General features: G+C 41.4%; 1 protein-coding gene across 6 annotated transcripts in view; it reads left to right on the top strand.

Moving 5' to 3' along the window:
• Positions 1-20,685, top strand: part of LOC128328403 (probable ATP-dependent RNA helicase DDX60) — a 112,616-nt gene that overhangs the window by 78,726 nt on the left and 13,205 nt on the right. For 5 of the 6 annotated variants that reach the window (XM_053258368.1, XM_053258364.1, XM_053258365.1 and 2 more), the window contains 9 exons: positions 366-470; positions 603-731; positions 1,669-1,796; positions 3,355-3,504; positions 4,639-4,777; positions 10,147-10,299; positions 12,957-13,061; positions 13,540-13,740; positions 14,848-14,952. In XM_053258368.1, coding sequence (XP_053114343.1) covers positions 366-470; positions 603-731; positions 1,669-1,796; positions 3,355-3,504; positions 4,639-4,777; positions 10,147-10,299; positions 12,957-13,061; positions 13,540-13,740; positions 14,848-14,952 — 1,215 coding nt within the window. The remainder of the gene's footprint in view (positions 1-365; positions 471-602; positions 732-1,668; positions 1,797-3,354; positions 3,505-4,638; positions 4,778-10,146; positions 10,300-12,956; positions 13,062-13,539; positions 13,741-14,847; positions 14,953-20,685) is intronic. The other variant, XM_053258366.1, reaches the window with a different exon arrangement.

The raw sequence follows: 20,685 nt of genomic DNA, 5'->3' as shown, positions 1-20,685 counted from the left end.
AAATAATTGCTTTTATCCCATGAAATTACTGTAAGTTTTTTATTATGTAAAATTGTTTTAATAGTTTTTACTCTGTTTTATATTTGTTGTGCTTTAAATTGTGTACACTGCCAAGAAATACACATCTGTCGGTATATAAGTATGATAAATAAATAAATGTGCAATTTTTGCTTCAAGAAATGAATCCTTGTATCTGTAGTATCCCTGCCAACGTAGACTGTGTTGAAAAGAAAATTCTGTCATGAGTACTGAAACTCTTCAATACATGACTCTAGGAGCAGTTGTTAAAATGCTTCTTTCTGTTAAAAAAAATCAACAAATAAAGGGAAAACACACCATTCCCTTTTGCTTTATTGGCATTGCAGATTAAGAAGTATGGCTTCCCAGTGGACCTTGTCTTGTCTCCTCGAGAAACTATTGTACTATATGACACTATGGTTAAAGTCAGGACAAACTGGCCAAAGGCAGATGTGAGTAGATTTATTTTCATTTAGTTTAAGCAATCATAGCAGTTGTTAGCAGAATTTGATTATTGCTTGTTTATCAGAGGATGTTAAGATCCATAATGGTATTAATTTTTTTCCTGGTTTCTGATTGGTAAGAAACTGGATCCTGAAAAGTATATCCATTTCAAGAACAAAACAGTAATAACAAAGGCAGATGCAAGACTTTATGAGAAAAAGCTGAAGAAGGAATTTAAAATGTGGATTGAATGTGATTATAATCAAGAGGTATTTCTTGTTTTATTATTTGTTCATTGTTTACACATTCTTTTTTAAAAAACAAACTCCATTGCAAATGATGATAAAAATAACTTGTGGACTAAGTCCACAGTAAAAAAAAGAAGTGATGGTGAAATAAGGCAAATGAGTGCAGAAAGGGAAATTAAGGAAGAGGAAGGAAGTGGATTTCTTGGGTTTTTCCATTATTTACCAGTATTTTATCCTGCTTTTAATTCAGTCAGTTACAAGACCTATGTCAGTCAATGACTGTTAAGTATTTCTGGCAGGTCAAAATCCAAGCTATGTGGTGATCCTGCTCTGAAATGGTTAGATTCTTTTCAGCTTTTTAAACCATTACAGACCATGCTGTGGAATGGTACAGAACAATCATATATAATACTTGAGAGTAGCATCAGTGTGATAAGAAGCAAGAAAAAATGTGTAATGTGTGGTGATATACTGTGGAAAAAATATACAGAACTAAACATAAACCATTCAGTTCCAAATTACTTATTTCCAATCAAGAAAGACAATAGTCCACATGTCACACAGCATGAGAGCAGAAAAAGGGCTCTACCCTCACAGAGTTGCTGAAAAGGTTTGTTGTGGTGAAGTTTTGTTCTGCAGCTCTACACACATAGAGGACGATGAGAAAAGTTGTTCTCTTTTCTCCTGCCCCTGCAAAACTTCATTTCAGTTCCACAATATGTCCCTGAGGATTGCGCAAGAGGATGAGCCTCTGCACAAAATGTATTTACAATTAATTCAGAATTTTTGATTGGACAGAGAAATAATATTGCTACATTTTTTTTTAAAAAAAAGCTTCATGTTTGTGTAACTACTCATTACAGGCTACACCTGTCTACAAATATGTTGCAGAAAAAAACTTTTTGCTCCAGAAAAATATGCATATGTTTCATGGTTAAACGATTGCTATTTTGTCTAGGCTGGAAAAGTGCTAAAACTACTCAAACCTCCTGTTCAGTGCTGTTCTGAAAAACAAATGAGCGATAGATTTCCACATTTTGTTGAAAAACTACAACAAATGGATAAATTGCCTGCAGTTTTCTTTATGTAAGTCACACAAACAAAATGAGTCTGTCCGTTTTGTATAATTTAGATATAACATGTAATTATCATACAATTGTACACAGAGCAAAAGGAGGTTCTAAATCTCTAAAAATTATTACAAATAACTGATAGATTTTTGTTTCTTATCACTTTTTTCTAAAGGTCTCTCATAGATCACTTTTTTCTTTACATAAGAAACAAAAATCTATCTACTTTAAAGGGTTCAAAATGATAATTTATTTTTCAAAAATTCCCCTTTCCTTCTCCATTCAGGCTGAGGGCCAAGAAAGCCATAATTTAGCTACTTCCAGGCTCAGAGGCAGGATGCCTCTGAATACCAGTTGCAGGAGAGCAATACCAGTTGCAGGGAGAGAGGGCATGCCTTCATCTTTGCCTGTGGGCTTTCCAGAGGCATCTGGTGGGCCACTGTGGGAAGCAGGATGACGGACTAGATAGGCTTTGGACCTGATCCAGTAGGGCTGTTCTTATTACCAGAAATTCATCAGGTGCTCCTTTGACAAGTGATTGAAGATGTACCTGTTGAACTTCTGTCTGGAAGCATTCCTGTGCAGCCCAGTATTGAGTTGAATGACCAAAGTGTGAGTGCATGGAACCTAATGTGTAAAGCCATATAGTATAGGCTGTATAAAATCTTTACTGTTTACATGGTGTGGAAGTTAAGGGGAATTCCTTAATTTGCAATTTCCATGCTTTTTAGAGCATAACTGAGAATTGTGCATCTTAACTCTTACCTTAAACCAAACATTTTATATCCATAGTATTTACTAGTTTCCCCCCAAGTTCTTTGATATCAGAAATGGGGGGGGGCATCTTAAATTCAGAGTCCTCTTCCTTTTGGTTAAATAGTATAATCTGAATTTAACCCTTATTTTTAAGGGGGTCATCTTAAATGTGGGTTTGTCTTCTATTTGGGGTATATCTATGTATCTTATCAGATAAATATAGATAGACAGACAGATAGATATACTGTATTGGACTGAATGGCATAGGATTGTAGCAACAGTCACTTGCATTTTCTTTCTGTTTCACCACTCTGCCTCAACTAGCCAGTCAGTGCAACACCACATTGATAGCCAAAATCTACTGACTCATTCAACTAACTGTTGCCATTCTAACAAATTAAGGGCAGCTAAAGTTTGAGTAGTTGCTAAGAGTCGACACCAACTTGGTGGCACTCAATCAATCAGTCAATCAATCAATCAAAATTGAGTATTTTTCATTGATTTCAAAGGGTTTGTTCAGCATATGCCTAACTCTCCTGTAGTAATAAAGGGACCTAGTGTTTTATTTTGGCTGAATTGTGCCCATATTTTGTGTGTGTTACAAAAAAATAGAAATTTTAAAAAGTATTCAAATTGTGTGCCATATAAAATGAAAATTATCATTTAACATTCAACTACATCTTCAACAAGTAGCATTTCCCAGGTTGCATCTGTGAATTATATAAGTACGTGTAAGTACCTATTTAACTTATTACTTATTTAACCTATTTAACATCCCTCTTATTTAAGTACTTATTTAACATCCCTCTTTTTAAAAGGTTGAACATTAAAAGAGCTGGAGATTTGGCTAAAAAAGTGTACCATTTCTTGGAGGAGAAGCAAAGGGATATGCAAATTGAAAAGCAAGAACCATTGCTAACAACAAAATTGGGAAATATTGAAAAATCTGCGAACACAAAGCAGACTGAGTAAGTGTTAAGAACCTGTTGATGCATACAATGTAAACATTTGGTTCTGTAGAGTAATTCCTGTCGGCAACAATCATATACACGCTTACTTGGAAGCAAGTCCCATTTAACAAAATTGTCTGGATTTACCGTATACTCTGAATGCAAATTACACCTACAACCTGTTCTTTATAAGGAGAATGTAAAGGTAATTCTTCTCAATTGAATATCTCACTCTGCCTTTAGTAAATTTCAGTAGTCCTCTTAAGAGATACTACTTTACTTTGGAAGTGGTTTTCAAGTCTAGTGAGTAATACATGTAAATGAGTTAGGCTTTCATTAAGTTATGTAGAATCTCACGTATAAAATAAGTGTTATACTAACACACTATTATTAGTTTTGGGGAACAGCCTTGATGTGTAAAATGCATAATGCATTTCTGAACGGATGGGTAAGAAATGGTGATGGTTGAATTCTCTATGTCTTTCTTCAGAACTAGGTTTGTTAAACTGTGCTGTTTTCTTGAAAAATAGCTCAGTTGATTCCAAGCCCAGTTCTGAACCCACTTCAGACCAAGTTGTGTTCTTGATGATATTCTCAGGAGTGCAACAGGATCTGATCGCTGCCCCCAACCCATGAAACCTACCCCTTCAATCCCTTCCCATCTGTGTCATTTGAATGCATCAGCAGTGCCAGAGATCTTCCTGCATCCTTCGCTGGTACGCGCTGTAATGCATGTTGCAACATCCCAGGATAGTTTTTCCAGGTTCCTGGTGTCCATTATTGTAGACCACCCAGAGACATATGTTTTGGGTGGTATAGAGATTTGTTGAAGAAATAAATGACTTGGTGCCAAGGTTGCTGCCATTGCAGTGTTTGCTGTGCCAGAAAGAGAGGGAGGTCTTCAGCGAGACCTTCCCGATAGGTTAGTAGAAATCCAGGAGCAGGGAGCAGTTATTCTCTGGCTTTGATAACACTTTGAGTCAGAGAAATAGTCCACAGGATAATGTCTTGGATAGAAAGTGAACACTCTTGAGTGTTTGAGGTTGGAATTTTGACCTTGGGCAAGATCACTAGTTAGGAGTATATTAAACTGAAATAACAAAGCAAAAGTGTTGAGAACATGTTTGTTAACAAATATATACCTCTATTCAGTGACATGAAACTACCCTGTGAAAATGACAGAACACTAGTTGGGAAAATGCAACCTGAAAATATAATGCAACAACTTGAGAAGATTGTTGAAGTACCTGCTGGTTGCACTTATGCAAATTATAAAGCTGTTGACATAAAGGTGAGAAAAATTCTCTTCATTTCTAATATCAAAATGAAGTTTATGAAGAACCATATCTTTCCCTTGACTTTCACTGAAAAGCTGAGCTAAGGAACCCAATGGCCACGCAAGTTCTGAACTGTGACTGATAGTTCCTTTTATTGTAAAATCTGACAATTTGAAGTGTATTTTTTGTCTGTCTCAAAAGAATACTTGAAATCTTTCCCAAATTACTGACTACCACATGTAAAATTATCTATAAAAGCAAATATCTTCATGTATTTAACAATATACTTAGCATTTGTATACTGACTTTTGAATATGCAAAGCACTTCACATTTACTACTTTTATTTCATTCTTACAACAACCCTGTAAGGTAAGTATTGCTAACAGCAGATTGCAGATGAGGAGTGGAGGCTGAGAGGGAATAGCTTGCCTAAAGCCACCTGGTAAGTTCATGGCAGAGGCAAGATTTGAACTAGGGAAATCCTGTCACAGCTTAGTAACTACACTATACCAGCTCTCAGTGGCTGACATCCAGCACAGCCTTCTAGTAGCATGCCAAGAAGTGTGCTTGCATGGAAGGAGAGCTTCCCACCCCCACTACTGCTTGGACTGTGCAGCCTTGGATGTGCAGCAGGGGGAGTGAATGTTGACAATTTGCTCTCGCTCCATACATCTCTGAGGGCTGCAGGATCCTCGGGGAAATATTTTTGAGTGATGCAGTGCAGATAGAGAAGCTCTCCCTCATGCAAACGTGTCTTCCTGTTGTACTACTGGAAGGCTTTGTTGAATGTCACCCAGTGTGTATTTATCCAGTCCAGTCTATATGCACATTAACATGTTTATTGCAGCTATTTCAGTTTTATAGGGCAATGTAGTGACTTGTTTCTAGCCACGTTAATAGCCACTTGCTCAGACACTTAAAATGACAAATAACTTGCTCCAGACTAAGAGGAAATGATGCTTTTGCAAAGGAGAAGAGAAGAATGGTGGCAGCAATAGCAGCTATAGTTCCTTCGTTCACAATTCTAACAGACCTCTTGTAGTTTTGCTTCCAACTGACCTTACAGAAATCAGTATGGCATAGCATCACCTGCTGGCTGGATATGTATACAGAATTTTAGAGATTAAATAAAAGATATTTAAATTGTTTACTGATTTTATAATCTGTATTTTAGTGCTTTTTTTGGTAAGCTGCAATGAGACCCTATTTGGTTAGTCAATAAGAAATTAATTTTTTAGAAATAGACAAGCTATGAAGCTTCAGTTCATTCCTTGGAAAAACTCTACAGAATAATCATGTTTTATGGCTGCATTGGTCAATTTGCTCACTTTCAGTTCTGCAGATATTATCTTTTACCATCATGTTTAAGGACAAGGAGACTTAAAAGATGCCAAGTAACTCCAAACCCAAGAACTCTGGACCTTTGTAGGAATTCTAACAATACCTGGAATCTTTTACCTAAGATGGAGGAGTAAAACCAGAAGCAGTGTGCTGAATAAGGCATTGTTTATTTTTCATAATGGCCCAAAAGCTTAAATACAAGAGTACAACAAGAGTTTTCCTTTTGTCCTCCTTGAATCAATCAATCCACAAACAGTAATCCAGAGTAACAGTGCCCAGCTTGCGCGCTCTCTCTCTCTCTCTCTCTCTCTCTCTCTCTCTCTCTCACACACACACACACACCTTCCTTAAGCTGCCCTAAATTAACGTAAATTAATATCTAATTAACTATTATGAAGCTAATTTTACCCACTGTGCCTCGCTGCTTCCCACAACAGTGCTGTCCAGGCACTGGGCGAAAGACAGGGTCCTTACTTGTTACAGAGTTGGATGTTTTCTTCATTTGAGCAGCATGAACATATTTCAGATAAGATGTCCTGCCCTGACTTGGATATTGACAGATTCCCTTTTATAGCTTAAGTGTGTTTAAATACCATGTAGGTGTGCTCTTTCGATTGGTCCAGAATTACATTATTTTAATTCCCTTCCCTGCAGTCCAAGTGTCCTAACATGTTTTCAAGTCCAAAAGTTGTTTTCATTTTAAAAAAAAATTACATGTGGCCCTCACCCCATCTTCTTACATATTGGATGCATATGTGCCTGCTTCTTCCCCCTCCCAGTCTGAGGGTTCAGGATATGCCAAGGAATGTTTCATCACTGAATCAATTCACTCCTTTTATCTGCTACACTTTCTTCTAACATTGAGTCCACTCCAAACTCTGTTGTTCTTTATCTCCCTGTAACATATATTACCTCACAGAACAGCTTTCAACTGCGTCACAAGCTTGCCTCAACATACAATCCAGTCTTCTGATCACAAAAGCACCTGCCCATTATGGAAATGGTGTTCATTTTTTCAGATGAATGCCACTGTAATCATGAGTGGCAAGCTGTGGAGGTGAGTGACTGGGCCAGGGCGAGACTTCCAGCCCCATTTTAGATGGTATAGCCAAGTACAGCATCTCTTCAAATAATGTCTCAATAGGACTAAAGTTTGCAAGGATTTCAGTACTGGCTGCAGTGCAATCTCATCCAGTTTAACCAAGTTTTCAGATGGGAAATCAGGGGAATCCATTTGTTTTGGGCACCACAACATATTAGACTCAGAGGTACCAACCCAGAAGTATATGGAATTCAGGCCTATGTCTGATTTCATTTTATATTAAGAGTTCAATTAATGCCTGGGCTTAGGGTGAATTGACACCCCAGATCTCAACTGGTCTGTGAGGGAAGAGGCGATCCAGCATTGTATTGTGAAATGGGTACTCAAGGAAGCACAAAAGCCAGGCCAGAACAATCCAAATGCTAAAATATGACTCACTACCAGATAATGTCTGTGGAAGAGGCCAGAGGCTGATCTCCCCTCTCCTGTTGCAAGAAGTCCATGTTAATCCTTGTCAATGATTGACTCAATTGCTCTCTATAGAAATTCAACATAGGTAGATGCATACAAAGAAAACACCTATAGACTTCAATTCTTACTTTACTAACACTTTAACACCTTTTTGGGGTCAGGCTGGCAAATCTGGGAAGATGCCCATTTGCAGCTCAGAGATGCAGATTTGCTTTGGGCAGTGTCCCCCCCCTTCTAAGCTCACAGTTTACAGAAGATGGGATTCAGATTTCTCTGGACTGGCCAATATCCTGAATAATTAAAAGATAATATCCAAAAGGTAGCAGCAAGTTGTCACCTTTTGGGGACCCAGGAAAAGATGAGGAGATTTGAATAGACTCTATGAGAGATCAAAGGAAAATACAACTATAAAGAATGAGGCTACTGGACAGAGAGCTAGCAATCTTGTGCCTACAAGCAAGATCTGCTCACAAGCAATCCCAGAGTTTGCTGCTAAGCCGCGGGGCAACAAGCAGGAACTCTGTCCATGGACAGGAACTGTCTGTGACTTTTCCACTGCGCAGTGAGAAGTCAAGACTTCCCCAGCCATGGTGCTCTGACTCTCAGCCGTGCTCTGAGCAAACTGCATGCTTGATCCAAAAGCTCCTGTCTCCAGCCAGAAGCCTCGCTCCTTCAGCTGAAAGATCCACCGCTCTCAAGCCTCTGATCCTGGTAATATGCTGCCTCCACAAGCCTTGGATCCCTCCATTCTCTCCCCCCCTTCCCTCTACTAATTCCTGATCTCCCCAAACCATGCCAGCCCTCAGCCTTCCTTTTCCATTTATATCTGAATTGTATTAGGCTCTAGGAAGATTTAATACACACACATATGTTAGTTAGGAACACTGGGTGAATATTGATGCTGGCTAGGGTTGAAATACTGTTAGTAATGCTGATAGAATGTTTTGCTTTCTGATGTTGTTATTCCTTTATACTCAATAGAGCGCATTGAATCATTTAGGATTGGTTTGATCTCCTTTCTTCCTTGCGCCCAGATCCTACATGGTCACTATGTAAAAGAACTTGGTCACTTGGTGACACTATGAGACAGGCCTAATTTTGTATGCTAGCTAATGAGCATATTTAGTATATAAATCAGGCCTGGACCACAACACATTGCAATTGGAAGGAGGGGAAGTTCTAATTAGGATGTTGGTGTGAGGAGGAATGATATATAGTGCTGCAGATAATTACAAAACATGATAATTACAAAACAGAAAACACCTTCCATTTCAATACAAGTTTCTTTGAAGAAAGAAAAAGAATCCTATGGGAACATTGGGACATTTTTTTTGGACCTACAGGACCACCTGCTGACCACAGCGGATAGGGGAAAGTGGAAGCCATTTTGCGGTGGGCTGGGCTGGTTTTATGATTGGGAAAACCAGTTGTCTGGTTTTGATTGCCACAAAGGCTCTTTGGGCATTGTATTTAAGGGAGAATATGTGTGGAGTTTCTTTGGTAGCCACTGTTTCCATTGTGTTAAGGACTAGATAATACATAATTCCTGCTGAATAGGGCTAACATCAGCATCAAACATTTCTTCTTCGTATTCATCTTCCCCTCCATCCTATTATCAAAATGTCCTCTGTTAATAGTGTCAGACATCCAGACTGTCATATCACAATAGTGCTAACATTCAGACTAAAGCGGAGCCGTTGTGTGAGGGAAAATTTTAGCCAGTTTCTTCTTTCCATTGAAGCTCATTATGTGTCCTGAAAATATGTCCCTGAAGGCTAGATGACCCTCAGGATCAAGAATAGGCATTAGAATGAGGAAGAGATCAGTGAAAATCACCTCTCTCCTCTCACACAATGGTGCAGCTTGAGTTTGGATGAGAAGGCTGCTGAACCAAGACAGTGCTAGATTGGATGTCAGCCAATGGACCGGGTCTCACGATCAGTGAGACCCGGTTTTTGTGAGTGCGCAGGGAGAGTGGGCAGGGAGCCCTGGACGGCCGGATCAGCCACCCACATGATTGCTGGCTCCGTGACGGAGCCAGCGGGGGCTGGGGAGCTCGGGGGCCGTGCAGCCCCTGAAAGCTCCAGTATGCCCTGCGTGAACGCGCAGAGCATACTGGGGAGACCCCCGGAGCTGGGAGGCGGCTTTTCGCCTCCATTCTGGGGGTCTACTCACGAGTAGCCGCCCCACGGCTACCGCAAACCCCGGCTAAGGGCAGGAGGGGTACTTGAGTGGGTTACTGACTAGAACCACCAGCCAAGCCTGGTGGTTCTCACGATCAGCAAAAATCGGGCTAGGGTCTCCCGATTTTTGCTGATCGTGAGAATAGCCCTTATGTCAGTTGTGCCTGTTTAATACAATCATTGTTCTGTTCACAAGGCAGGTTCAAGGTCTCTGCAAAAGAAGTTGGGAAAGCAACCAAAGGAGGCACTTCTACACTGAACTATTTCCATTTTAGCACTGGCTAAAATGAAGCTATTGTAATTAAGTTTGATATGCAAACTATATATTTGTTTCTGTTTGTGTAGGATTTGCACAAGATATTTGATTATGCAAGATTCATAGCAAAGCATGAAGATCTCAAAAAACTGGCACTAAGAGGCATTGGGTACCATCATGCCTTTCTGGAACAAAAAGGGAAACAATTTGTAGAGATCCTTTTCAAAATGGGATTTATCCAGGTTTGTCCATTTCCCCAGATTTTTCCTGTATATATTCTAATACCAGCTTTGAAAATCAAAAGCCATTTTCTTGTAATATTAATTATATTGGCTTACATTCTGACTATAAATCACTCAAAAGTCCCACTGAAATTAATAGGACAAGTTACAAGGACAAATGACTAACTTAGAATGCCATTTCCCTCTAGGCATCTATTACATATATTGATGAATTTGTGTGAAATAGTCATACTTCCCGATGACATAAAGATATCAAATTTTGCATAAACAATTCTGCCACTGAAATTAGCTGAATGCACTACTTTTTACATGAAAATATGCTTGGGGAGAGGTTTAAATAATTTATTTGTATTTTTAGAAGAAATTGTGAATATAATAATCATATATTAATTGTTGTTGTTCTCGACATATTTTTAACACTTAGTAATCAGATAAATAATTCCAAAACAACTTCATGCCAATAGAAGCAGAAGATCTTTCTTAGAGTCACATTCATTACGATTCAGACTTATGGTAATCTGGTAAAATGAATAATGTTTGAAATTTAAATCCTACAAATTTCAGACTGTCTCTTTGTTTACTTTTTACAAGCAAATTAATAAAAAATTATATTACATATATTTAATTTAATAAGTGTAATTTACATATAAATACATATATTTAATTTAATGTGTATGCAAAATTGTCCTGGCAAAGATGGGCCTCACTCATTAGTTTGTAAATAAATTGTTTTGTTATTTGGCTTTAATATTTTTTTAGCTATTAAAATGGTTTGTTGGATTGAGAATGAATGACAAGCTTGAGTACTCCCCCATAAATTTCCTCAGTTGAAAACTTCTTGGTTTATTAAACCAGTTCCCCAGGGTGTCAACACTGGTAAACTCTGGGACTTGTTTCTATATTTTGAAGTAATGCTGGAGTTATGATATACTGTAAAGGTTGAAAAATAAAAAGCCGGCCGGGGGCGGGGCGGGCGGGATGGGGATTACAGTAATCCTGTATTTGTTGATCTCAAGTCTTCTTGAGCTTACCAGTTTCCATGAGAAAGGGCAGCCCAAGGTATTGCAGTGCCAAATGCTGTCTGGCCAAGGTGCCAAATGCTGACTTGCCCCATGCTTTTGGTGGGGGGAGCCCCCTTTCAAAACTTATCCTTGCATACTTTAAAGGGGACACAGGGAAGAAGGAATGTTCTTCCTTCCTCATGGTCTTTGCAAGCTTTGTAAAGAATGTGAGGTAAGGTTTGCAAGGGCCATATCAGTCTCAAAGAGCTGCTCCAGTGGTGGGAGGTATCTTGTCACCCTGCTGGCATTTCAATAATCTACCACTTGAGGCAACCTTCTTGCCTTGCCTCATGAACAGAGGCGTATCTAGGGAAAATAGTGCCTAGGGCAAGCACTGAAATTGCGCCCCCTGTCCAAACATCTGACACCCATCTTTCAGATAACTTTACCAAATATCAGCTGAAAAATACAAGTCAAGCTCATTAATCTTTTAATATTTCAAAAAATATTTAGCAGTGGATGTAGCCAGACCAAAAAAATGTTGGAAATCTACAAATTTCAGTATGCTGGGGCTCATGAAATACCCAAAAACTATGTGGAGGTATACTTGGAAAACTAAACAGAATTGCCTGTCTAATTCTCTACTATGCATTGTAGCATCACTATTACATAAGTTGTAAAAATAAATGGAGAATTTGACTTTTTTACTCTGAAAATAATTAAAGGATATGCAGAGTAAACTGTGTCACTGCTTGGAATATATTCTAGTATTTCAGAAAGACAGTTAAAATGAGAGAAAGAGAGCAAGAAACTCCCAATGGGCCTTAATACTAAGGATTCCACACTGATTCAAAGACAAACTCACCATTAATAGTCATATTATTAAGACATCACATTTAACTCACTTATCACAAGAAGCAAAGTAAGAGGAAATGAATACAATCCTAGCTCATAAGCTTCAGCTCAGTATTCACAAGCCCTGATTCTCTGTACATAGTGCCAAACTAAGTATGTGTACAATGACATATTATATTAAATCAATTTTTTGTAACCTGTAGCCCCTTCGGGGGGCTTCTTAAAGGCCGTGGGGAGATGTCTGCAAAGGTCCCCCCTCCCCCTGCTGGCCTCTAGGGCCTCACAGGGACCATTTGAGCATGTGCGGTGGCCATTTTTTATTTTTATTTTTTTAATGGCTGCTGAAAACAAAATGACTACCGTGCATGCTCAAATGGCCTCTGTGAATCCTGGCATGGCCTAGGACATCACAGGTGCCATTTGAGCATGTGCGGTGGCCATTTTGTTTTCAGCAGCCATTTAAAAAAAAAATTAATTTTAGAAAATGGCACCCCCTTCAAGTGGTGCCCGGGGCACGTGCCCTGCCTGCCCCACCCTAGATACACCCCTGCTCATGAAAGGACCGCTCCATCCATGAGTTGCCAATTATTGGAGCTAGTGAATGTGAAATCTGGCCCTGTTCAACATTTTCAAATATTCCTGGTTATGATTATTATTTTGATCTGTTTTTAATTCAAATTTCTTATTTATGTCACTATTTCTAGTCTCACTTTGGAACTAGAAATAGTGGCAGTGGCATTATTCAATACATCCATGTTAAATGCCACTGTTTCCTACCATTTTTTTGTTTTTGTTTTTTAGGTTGTGACAGCCACAGGAACTCTGGCTTTGGGAATTAACACGCCATGTAAATCTGTTGTCTTTGTGCAAAATTCTGAATATTTGGATGCTCTGAACTATAGATGGGTACTGACATTTTGGGTTTTTTAAAAAATAAATTAAGGTACAATGTTAGAAATTCATATTTGGGAGGAGGAATAAAAAGCACATTTCCTAGGTATGAAGTCATATTATTTGCATCACCATCATGTTTCTTGATGAAGTCTAACTCAAAATTCCACAAAACCGTTTTTCTGTGTTAATAAATATATATATGCCTATATCCTGCATTTCTTGTCAGTCTGGAGACTCATATAGGAACATGAACTTCCCCATTCACCACCATGTAGGGGGAAATTCTGCATGTGGAAAAAATGCATATGTGATGGAATATGTGCTTTGAGGAAGCAACAGTGGAATCACCCTGTGGATTTCTGCATATACAGGGCGCATGCATATATGCACACCTTGCTCCCCCTGTTGTGACAGGATTGTGACTATAAGTCTGTTTTTAATTGGATAAGAAACTATTAAAAACTTGCAGCTCATGATCATTTCTTTTTAGATGTGTGGACGTGCCGGGCAACGTGACTATCACTTGTTGGGAAATATATATTTTTATAATATTTCACTGTCAAAAATTGAGAAGCTTGTGAAATCTAATGTACCCCAAACTCATGGCCAGTTTTTTCTGACTGTTTCTCTGATATTGAGACTCATGGCATTTGCTTCAGAAGCAGAGGACAAAGCTGATGCAAGAGGAAAGGTAATCTGCACTGTCCTATGAAGTAAATTATCATTTAATGAAAACTATTTCTGAAGCTTTTTGAACTTAAACGTATGAATCTCTAATTTTCTGACAAAACCTTAAATTCCTCAAATTCAACATTTTGGTAACTTTTTAAAATACTCATTTCCAAAAGTGTTTCTTATTGCTTTATTTAGTATATTAAAGTCAGCACTAAATGCAGAAGTCTTCTATTCTTTTATTGCAAATAATATGGTGAGGCCCTCTGAGGTTATTAGGGATGTGCACTAACCTGCTGGAGGCCCTTTTACGGGCCTCCAAACAGATTCGAACAGCCAGCGGACACCTTTAAGGGCACGGAAGGCTGCACTCCTCCTGCCACATTTCCCCTGCTGGCGCTCTCATAAAATTGGTCTGGCGAGGCGGCAGCGTACCTCCCTGCTGCCCTGTTCCCTCCTTGGTCAGGAAGTGACTGGAAGTCCCCTATGTGTGTGTGCACATCAGGCGCATGCACGCATTTTGCACTCACTCGTGTGCATGAACTCGACATGTGCACACACGCGGGGTACTTCCAGTCACTTCCAGACTGAGGGAACAGGACATATGCATGGGGTTCTTCCGGTCACTTCTGGACCGAGGAGGGAACGGGGCGGCAGGGAGATACACTGCTGTCCCACCGGACCGGTTTATAAGAGAGCGCCATTGGGGGAAATGCGGCGGGGGGAGGGTAAGTGCACACTCCCCCGCCTTCAAACCGGCCCCTGCCGGTTCCGTGCACATTCCTAGAGATTATTCCTTCCCTTAGAAGGTTTCTCAATGGGTATTCAAGCCCAATATGCTCAGGTCATTAGACAGGTTTCAGTACAATGTAACATTCTGCAGGAACCACTGAAGCCAACATCCTTCTGCACAACAATTCCTCTGAATGACATCACGCATCAGCCTTGGTCTGCAATTGTTGTGGCTTTCCACACACATTCAACTGCATAAGTGACCAAGCAATAAGATATCCTCAGTGCTACATCCGATTGAACACAGTGGAATTTACTTCTATGTAAATATGCATAGGATTACACTGTATGATATATTAGTATATGTAGTAATAATTTTTTTTTCATTCAAAAGGTTGTATCATTACTGAAGAATTCACTTCTGTCCTTTGAACAACCTAAAAATCTGATGGTTTCAAAGCTCTATTTCTTGTTTTCGGTGCAGTTTCTTCTCAAAGAGGCAAGTTTCAAGTAATTGTATTGATACGGTTGGTGAGGACTAGAGACAGGATATTTTGGGTTGTGCCCCCTTGGCTTTGGAATGCCCTCCCCGAACAGTGCTGCCATGCTCCCTCCCTCAGTGTTTCTAAAAAAATGTATATTTTATCTGCTGCTTATATCTGGTAGGTTCTTTAGTTTTTATAGTTCTAAATAACTTTAATTTGAAACTTAAAAAACCACTATAATTTTAATTGTCGTTCTAACCTGGGCTTTAAATTGTTTAATTTAACTTGTTTAATTTTATTAGTCTCTTATTTTACATTATATCTTCTGGTTTATTAATATTGTGAGCCGCCTTGAGAAGTATTGTACTGGAAGGGAGGGGTATAAATATTTTAAATAAATAAATGTCCATCAGTGAGTAATTCTCACATTTAATGTACTACAGAAGCTTTCAAAGACTTTATTGTGTGCTCATAAGCAGCTCATTAGTGTATATCAGAGTACTGTCCACCAAAATCTTTGAAGAGCCACACCTGCCCTCTGCTGAAGCTCTGTTGTGATGTGAACAGAGGGTTGTGTTAAAAACAGCTATGACAGCATGGTGTCCAGACACATGGAGCAGAACTCCCAACCAATGGTTGAGTAAGCTGATTGAGAGGAGGGTGGCGGCTATCCAGTTTCAAGCAGTCTTGAAGGAAACGGATTATCTAGATCAGTGGTTCCCAATCTGGGGTCTGCCAGATATTCCTGAACTACAACTCTCAACATCCCTAGCCACAATAAACTGTAGCTAATTGTAGTACAGTAAATTGTTGGGAACCACTATCTAGACACATTCCAAACATCGCTATGGGGTTGACATGACCTTGGTCAGCCTAATAGATGACCTTCATCAGGGAATGGATAGAGGGAGTGTGACTCTGTTGGTTCTTTTGGCAGCTTTTAATACCACTGACGGTATCCTTCTAATCAGGTGATTAGATTTGGGGATAGGAGGCCCTGCTTTGCAGTGATTCCGCTTCTGTCTCTTAGGTAGATTTCAGATGGTGGCACTTGGTAACAGTTGCTCTTCAAAATGGGAGCTTTTATATGGAGTCCCTCAGTGCTCCATTCTGTCACCAATACTTTTTAACATCTACATGAAACTGCGGAGTAAGGACATTAGGGAATTTGGTGCTGGGTGCTCTCAATATGCTGATGACATCCAAATCTCTCTCTCTATGTTGTCATTATCAGGAAATGACATTATCTCCCTAAATGCCTGCCTACAGGTAATTATGGGCTGGATGAGGGATAACAAATTGATGTTGAATCCAGGCAAGACAGAATGCTCATTGTTGAGGGGTCATAAATGAGAAGCTTGCAGGAGAGAGAAGAGGAGAGACAACTGCTCCTAGGTAGACCCCAGGGCGAGAGACTGGGTGCCTGCCTGTTTGCTTCTCCTGCTGCCCCCCTGTCAGTTATCTGCCCCCCAGGACTGGCTGCTGTGCTGAGGTGAGGCCTTGCAGGATTGGGGCCAGGGAGGAGGGTGACTTGGCAGTTTCCTGCATTCCATCTGCCTAGAGCTGCCTGCTCAGGGCTATATAGGCTTCTGCCAGTGGTGGCGGGCTCACCACCGGCGGGGTCGCCACCAAAGGGGTGACACCAAAGAGGGTCACCCCTTTGGGGGAGCCACTTCGGGGGACAGCGAGGACGAGAGCCAGGTCTCTTGGCTTAGGTATTTGTAAATGGGAGGGGGCATTTAATAGTGGAGCTTCTGTTTTAATTTGTCCTGGGTGAGATAATCTTAGAATGTGTCTGGGCTTAACTGGAGATGGGGAGACAGGGGGCGTGTCCACTGACTGTGGGGCGGCCATTCCGGTGCTGGTGGGGAACAGAAGAAGTAACGTTGGCATGTCAGTGGGCCGTTACAGGGGAAGGGGACTTGGAAATCTAATAGCTGTTTCCCCTTCCGGCTGTCCTGCCAGCTCTTTGACCTTGGGGAGCAGTGCCGATCATCCTTGGAACCTCAACTTGCTCCTCTGTAATGCCAGGTCGGTCCAGAACAAATCAGAAACTATCCATGATTTGATTCTGGATGAAGGTGCCAACCTGGAATGTATTACAGAGACCTGGCTGAGGGAGGCTGGGGGCCCAGTGTGGTCCCAGCTTCTTCCTCCAGGCTACTCTGTTGAGGAGCGGGTGAGGGACCGTGGGCGGGGAGGTGGAGTGGCTGTGGTCTATAAGAATAACCTTTCCCTTACCAGGATCCCTGTTAGAGTGTCGGACCATATCGAATGTGTGTTCTTAAGTCTGGGGACCAGAGATGGACTGTTGGTGTACCGATTGCCCCGTTTGCTCAACGGAGTCCCTAACTGAGCTGACGGACTTGGTCTTGGACTTGGTGTTGGAGTCCCCCAGGCTTGTGGTACTGGGGGACTTCAATGTTCACTTTGGGACTGAATTGTCTGAGGCAGCTCAGGAGTTCATAGCGACCACGACGACTATGGGCCTATCCCAAGTGGTCTTGGGGCCGACCCACATTGCTGGTCACACGCTTGATTTGGTCTTTCACTCTGATCAGGGTGCTGTTCCGTGGGTGGGGAATCCTGTGATTTACCCACTGTCATGGACGAACCACCATCTGGTTAAGGTTGGACTACAATCAGTTCCCACCTTCGCATGGGGGAGGGACCTATTTGGATGATCCGCCCGAGAAGGTTATTGGATCCAATCGGATATCAAGAAGGCTTGGAGGGATTTAGTGTTGGCTCTGCTGGTGATCTTGTTGATGCCCTGGTGGAGAATTGGAACAGCCAACTCACTGAGGCAGTAGACATGATTGCTCCTAAGTGTCCACTCCAATCTGCTTCAAAATGGGCTCCTTGGTATACGGAAGAACTACTGGGGCTGAAGCGGCGAGGTAGACGACTGGAGCGCAAGTGGAGAAAGACTCGTCTTGAATCCGACAGATTGCAACATAGAGCTCATTTGAAGACCTATGCTCAGGTGATACGTGGAGCAAAGAAGCAATTCTTTTCTGCCCTTATTGCATCCGCAAGTTCACATCCAGGGGAGTTGTTCAGGGTTGTGAGAGGGCTGGTGAGTGCCCCTCCTCTGTTAAATCAGAACCTTGAACCATCTATTACCCGCTGTGATGTGTTTAATGAATTCTTTGTGGAAAATATCTCTCGTATTCGGGCCGACTTACTCCGTCTCCACAATTACTTCAGTGTCTGATGTGGAGGTGTCTAGCAACTCCTCTTGTGTGATTAGGATGGATCAGTTCCAGTTTGTGACTCCAGAGGTTGTGGACAAGCTGATTGGAATGGTGCGGCCTACCACCTGTTCTCTTGACCCTTGCCCGACATGGCTTATATTATCTGGCCTGGGGGTTGTTGTAGATGGCCTGGTAGAGATTATAAATGTGTCTCTAAGGGAAGGTAGGATGCCTCCTTGTCTTAAGGAGGCAATTATTAGACGGCTTCTGAAGAAGCCTACCCTGGATCCCTCGGACTTGAACAACTACAGGCCTGTCTCCAACCTTGCGTGGCTGGGCAAGGTAATTGAGAGGGTGGTGGCCTCTCAGCTCCAGACAGTCTTGACTAGGACCGGGGAGACCCGAGTTCAAATACCCATTCAGCCATGAAACTAGCTCGGTGACTCTGGGCTAGTCACTTCTCTCTCAGCCTAACCTACATCATAGGGTTGTTGTGAAAGAGAAACTTGAGTATGTAGTACACTGCTCTGGGCTCCTTGGAGGAAGAGTGGGATATAAATGTAATAATAATAATAAGAATAATAATATTTCAAACTGGCTTTCGTGCTGGCTATGGGGTGGAGACTGCCTTGGTCGGCCTGATGGATGATCTCCAACTGGGAATTGACAGAGGAAGTGTGACTCTGTTGGTCCTTCTGGACCTCTCGGCGGCTTTTGATACAATCAACCATAGTATCCTTCTGGAGCGTCTGAGGGGGTTGGAGGCACTGCTTTGCAGTGGTTCCGCTCCTACCTCTTGGGCAGGTTCCAGATGGTGTCCCTTGGAGACTGCTGTTCTTCAAATTCTGAACTCTTGTATGGTGTGCCTCAGGGCTCCATATTGTCTCCAATGTTGTTTAACATCTACATGAAACACCTGGGAGAGATCATCAGGAGATTTGGTGCAGGGTGCTATCAGTATGCTGATGACACCCAAATCTATCTCTCCATGTCAGCATCATCGGGAGAGGGCATAACCTCCCTAAATGCCTGCCTGGAGTCAGTGATGGGCTGGATGAGGGATAACAAACTAAGACTGAATCCGGCTAAGACGGAGGTACTCATTGTGCGGGGTCGGAACTCAAGAGATGATTTTGATTTGCCTTTTCTGGATGGGGTCACACTTCTCCAGAAGGAACAGGTACGTAGCCTAGGGGTGCTTCTGGATCTGAGCCTCTCCCTGGTCTCCCAGGTTGAGGCGGTGGCCAGAAATGCCTCTGTCAGCTTTGGCTGATACGCCAGCTGTGTCCATTTCTTGAGGTGAACGACCTCAAAACAGTGGTACATCTGCTGGTAACCTCAAGACTGGATTACTGTAATGCGCTCTATGTGGGGCTGCCCTTGTACGTGGTACGGAAACTACAGTTGGTGCAGAATGCGGCAGTCAGGCTGGTCTCTGGGTCATCTCGGAGAGACCATATAACTCATGTATTGAAGGAGCTACACTGGCTGCCGATATGTTTCCAGGCAGAATACAAGGTGGTGGTTATAACCTATAAAGCCCTAAACAGTCTGGGCCCTGAGTATTTAAGAGAATGCCTTCTGAACCCCACCGCCCATTGAGATCTGCTGGAGAGGTCCGTCTGCAGCTGCCACTGGCTCGTCTGGTGGCCACTCAGGGACGGGCCTTCTCCACTGCTGCCCCAAGGCTTTGAAATGTGGTCCATAGTGAAATAAGAGCCTCCCCATCTCTGACAGCTTTTAAAAAGTCTTTAAAAACACATCTCTTCACCCAGGCTTTTAATTAATGTTGTTTTAATGGTTTTAATGCTGTTTTAAAATATTATTTTAAATTGTTGTAATGTGTTTTGGTTTTTTTTCTTTCCCATTTTTGTCTTAACGAATGTTTTACTTTGTTTTTATTCTGTTGTAAACCGCCCAGAGATGTAAGTTTTGGGCAGTATAAAAATGTTTGTTTAAATAAATAAATAAAGATAATCTGGAACATAGGATAGAGTCTCATGTTCTGGATACTCCCACAGAAAGAATAGGTACATAGTTTGGGAGTGCTGCTGGATCCTGGTCTCACCCTGGTGTCTCGGGTTAAGGCTACGGGCAGGAGTGCTTTTTTACCAGCTTAGGCTGATACAACAGCTCTCCCATTCCTTAAAGGAGAATTACCTTAAAACAGTAGTGCATCAGCTGATAACCTCTAGGCTAAACTACTACAATGCTCTCTATTTAGGGGTGCCTTTGTAGTTCGGAAACCAGGTAGTCCAAAATGTGACCATCAGATTAGTCTCTGGGCTAACTCGAAGAGACCATATAATGCCTGTTCTTACACAGTTGCAGTGGCTGCCAGTATGTTTCTGGGCAAAATATAAACTGCTGGTTATCACTTTCAAATCCGTGAATGGCTTAGGCCCAAGTTACCTGAGAGAACATCTTTCCTTGCTCATTAAAATCTTCAGGAGAAGCAATCTGGTATGAGGCTTCCTCAGTTGTAGCCTCTAGGCTATGGAACACACTCCCTGTGGGGATAAGAGGCTTACCATCTTCAGAAGCTTTCAA

The sequence above is a fragment of the Hemicordylus capensis genome, chromosome 5 (genome assembly GCF_027244095.1).
Source record: "Hemicordylus capensis ecotype Gifberg chromosome 5, rHemCap1.1.pri, whole genome shotgun sequence".
In the NCBI taxonomy this organism is placed as follows: Eukaryota; Metazoa; Chordata; class Lepidosauria; order Squamata; family Cordylidae; genus Hemicordylus; species Hemicordylus capensis.
This window is presented reverse-complemented; position numbering and strand designations above follow the sequence as displayed.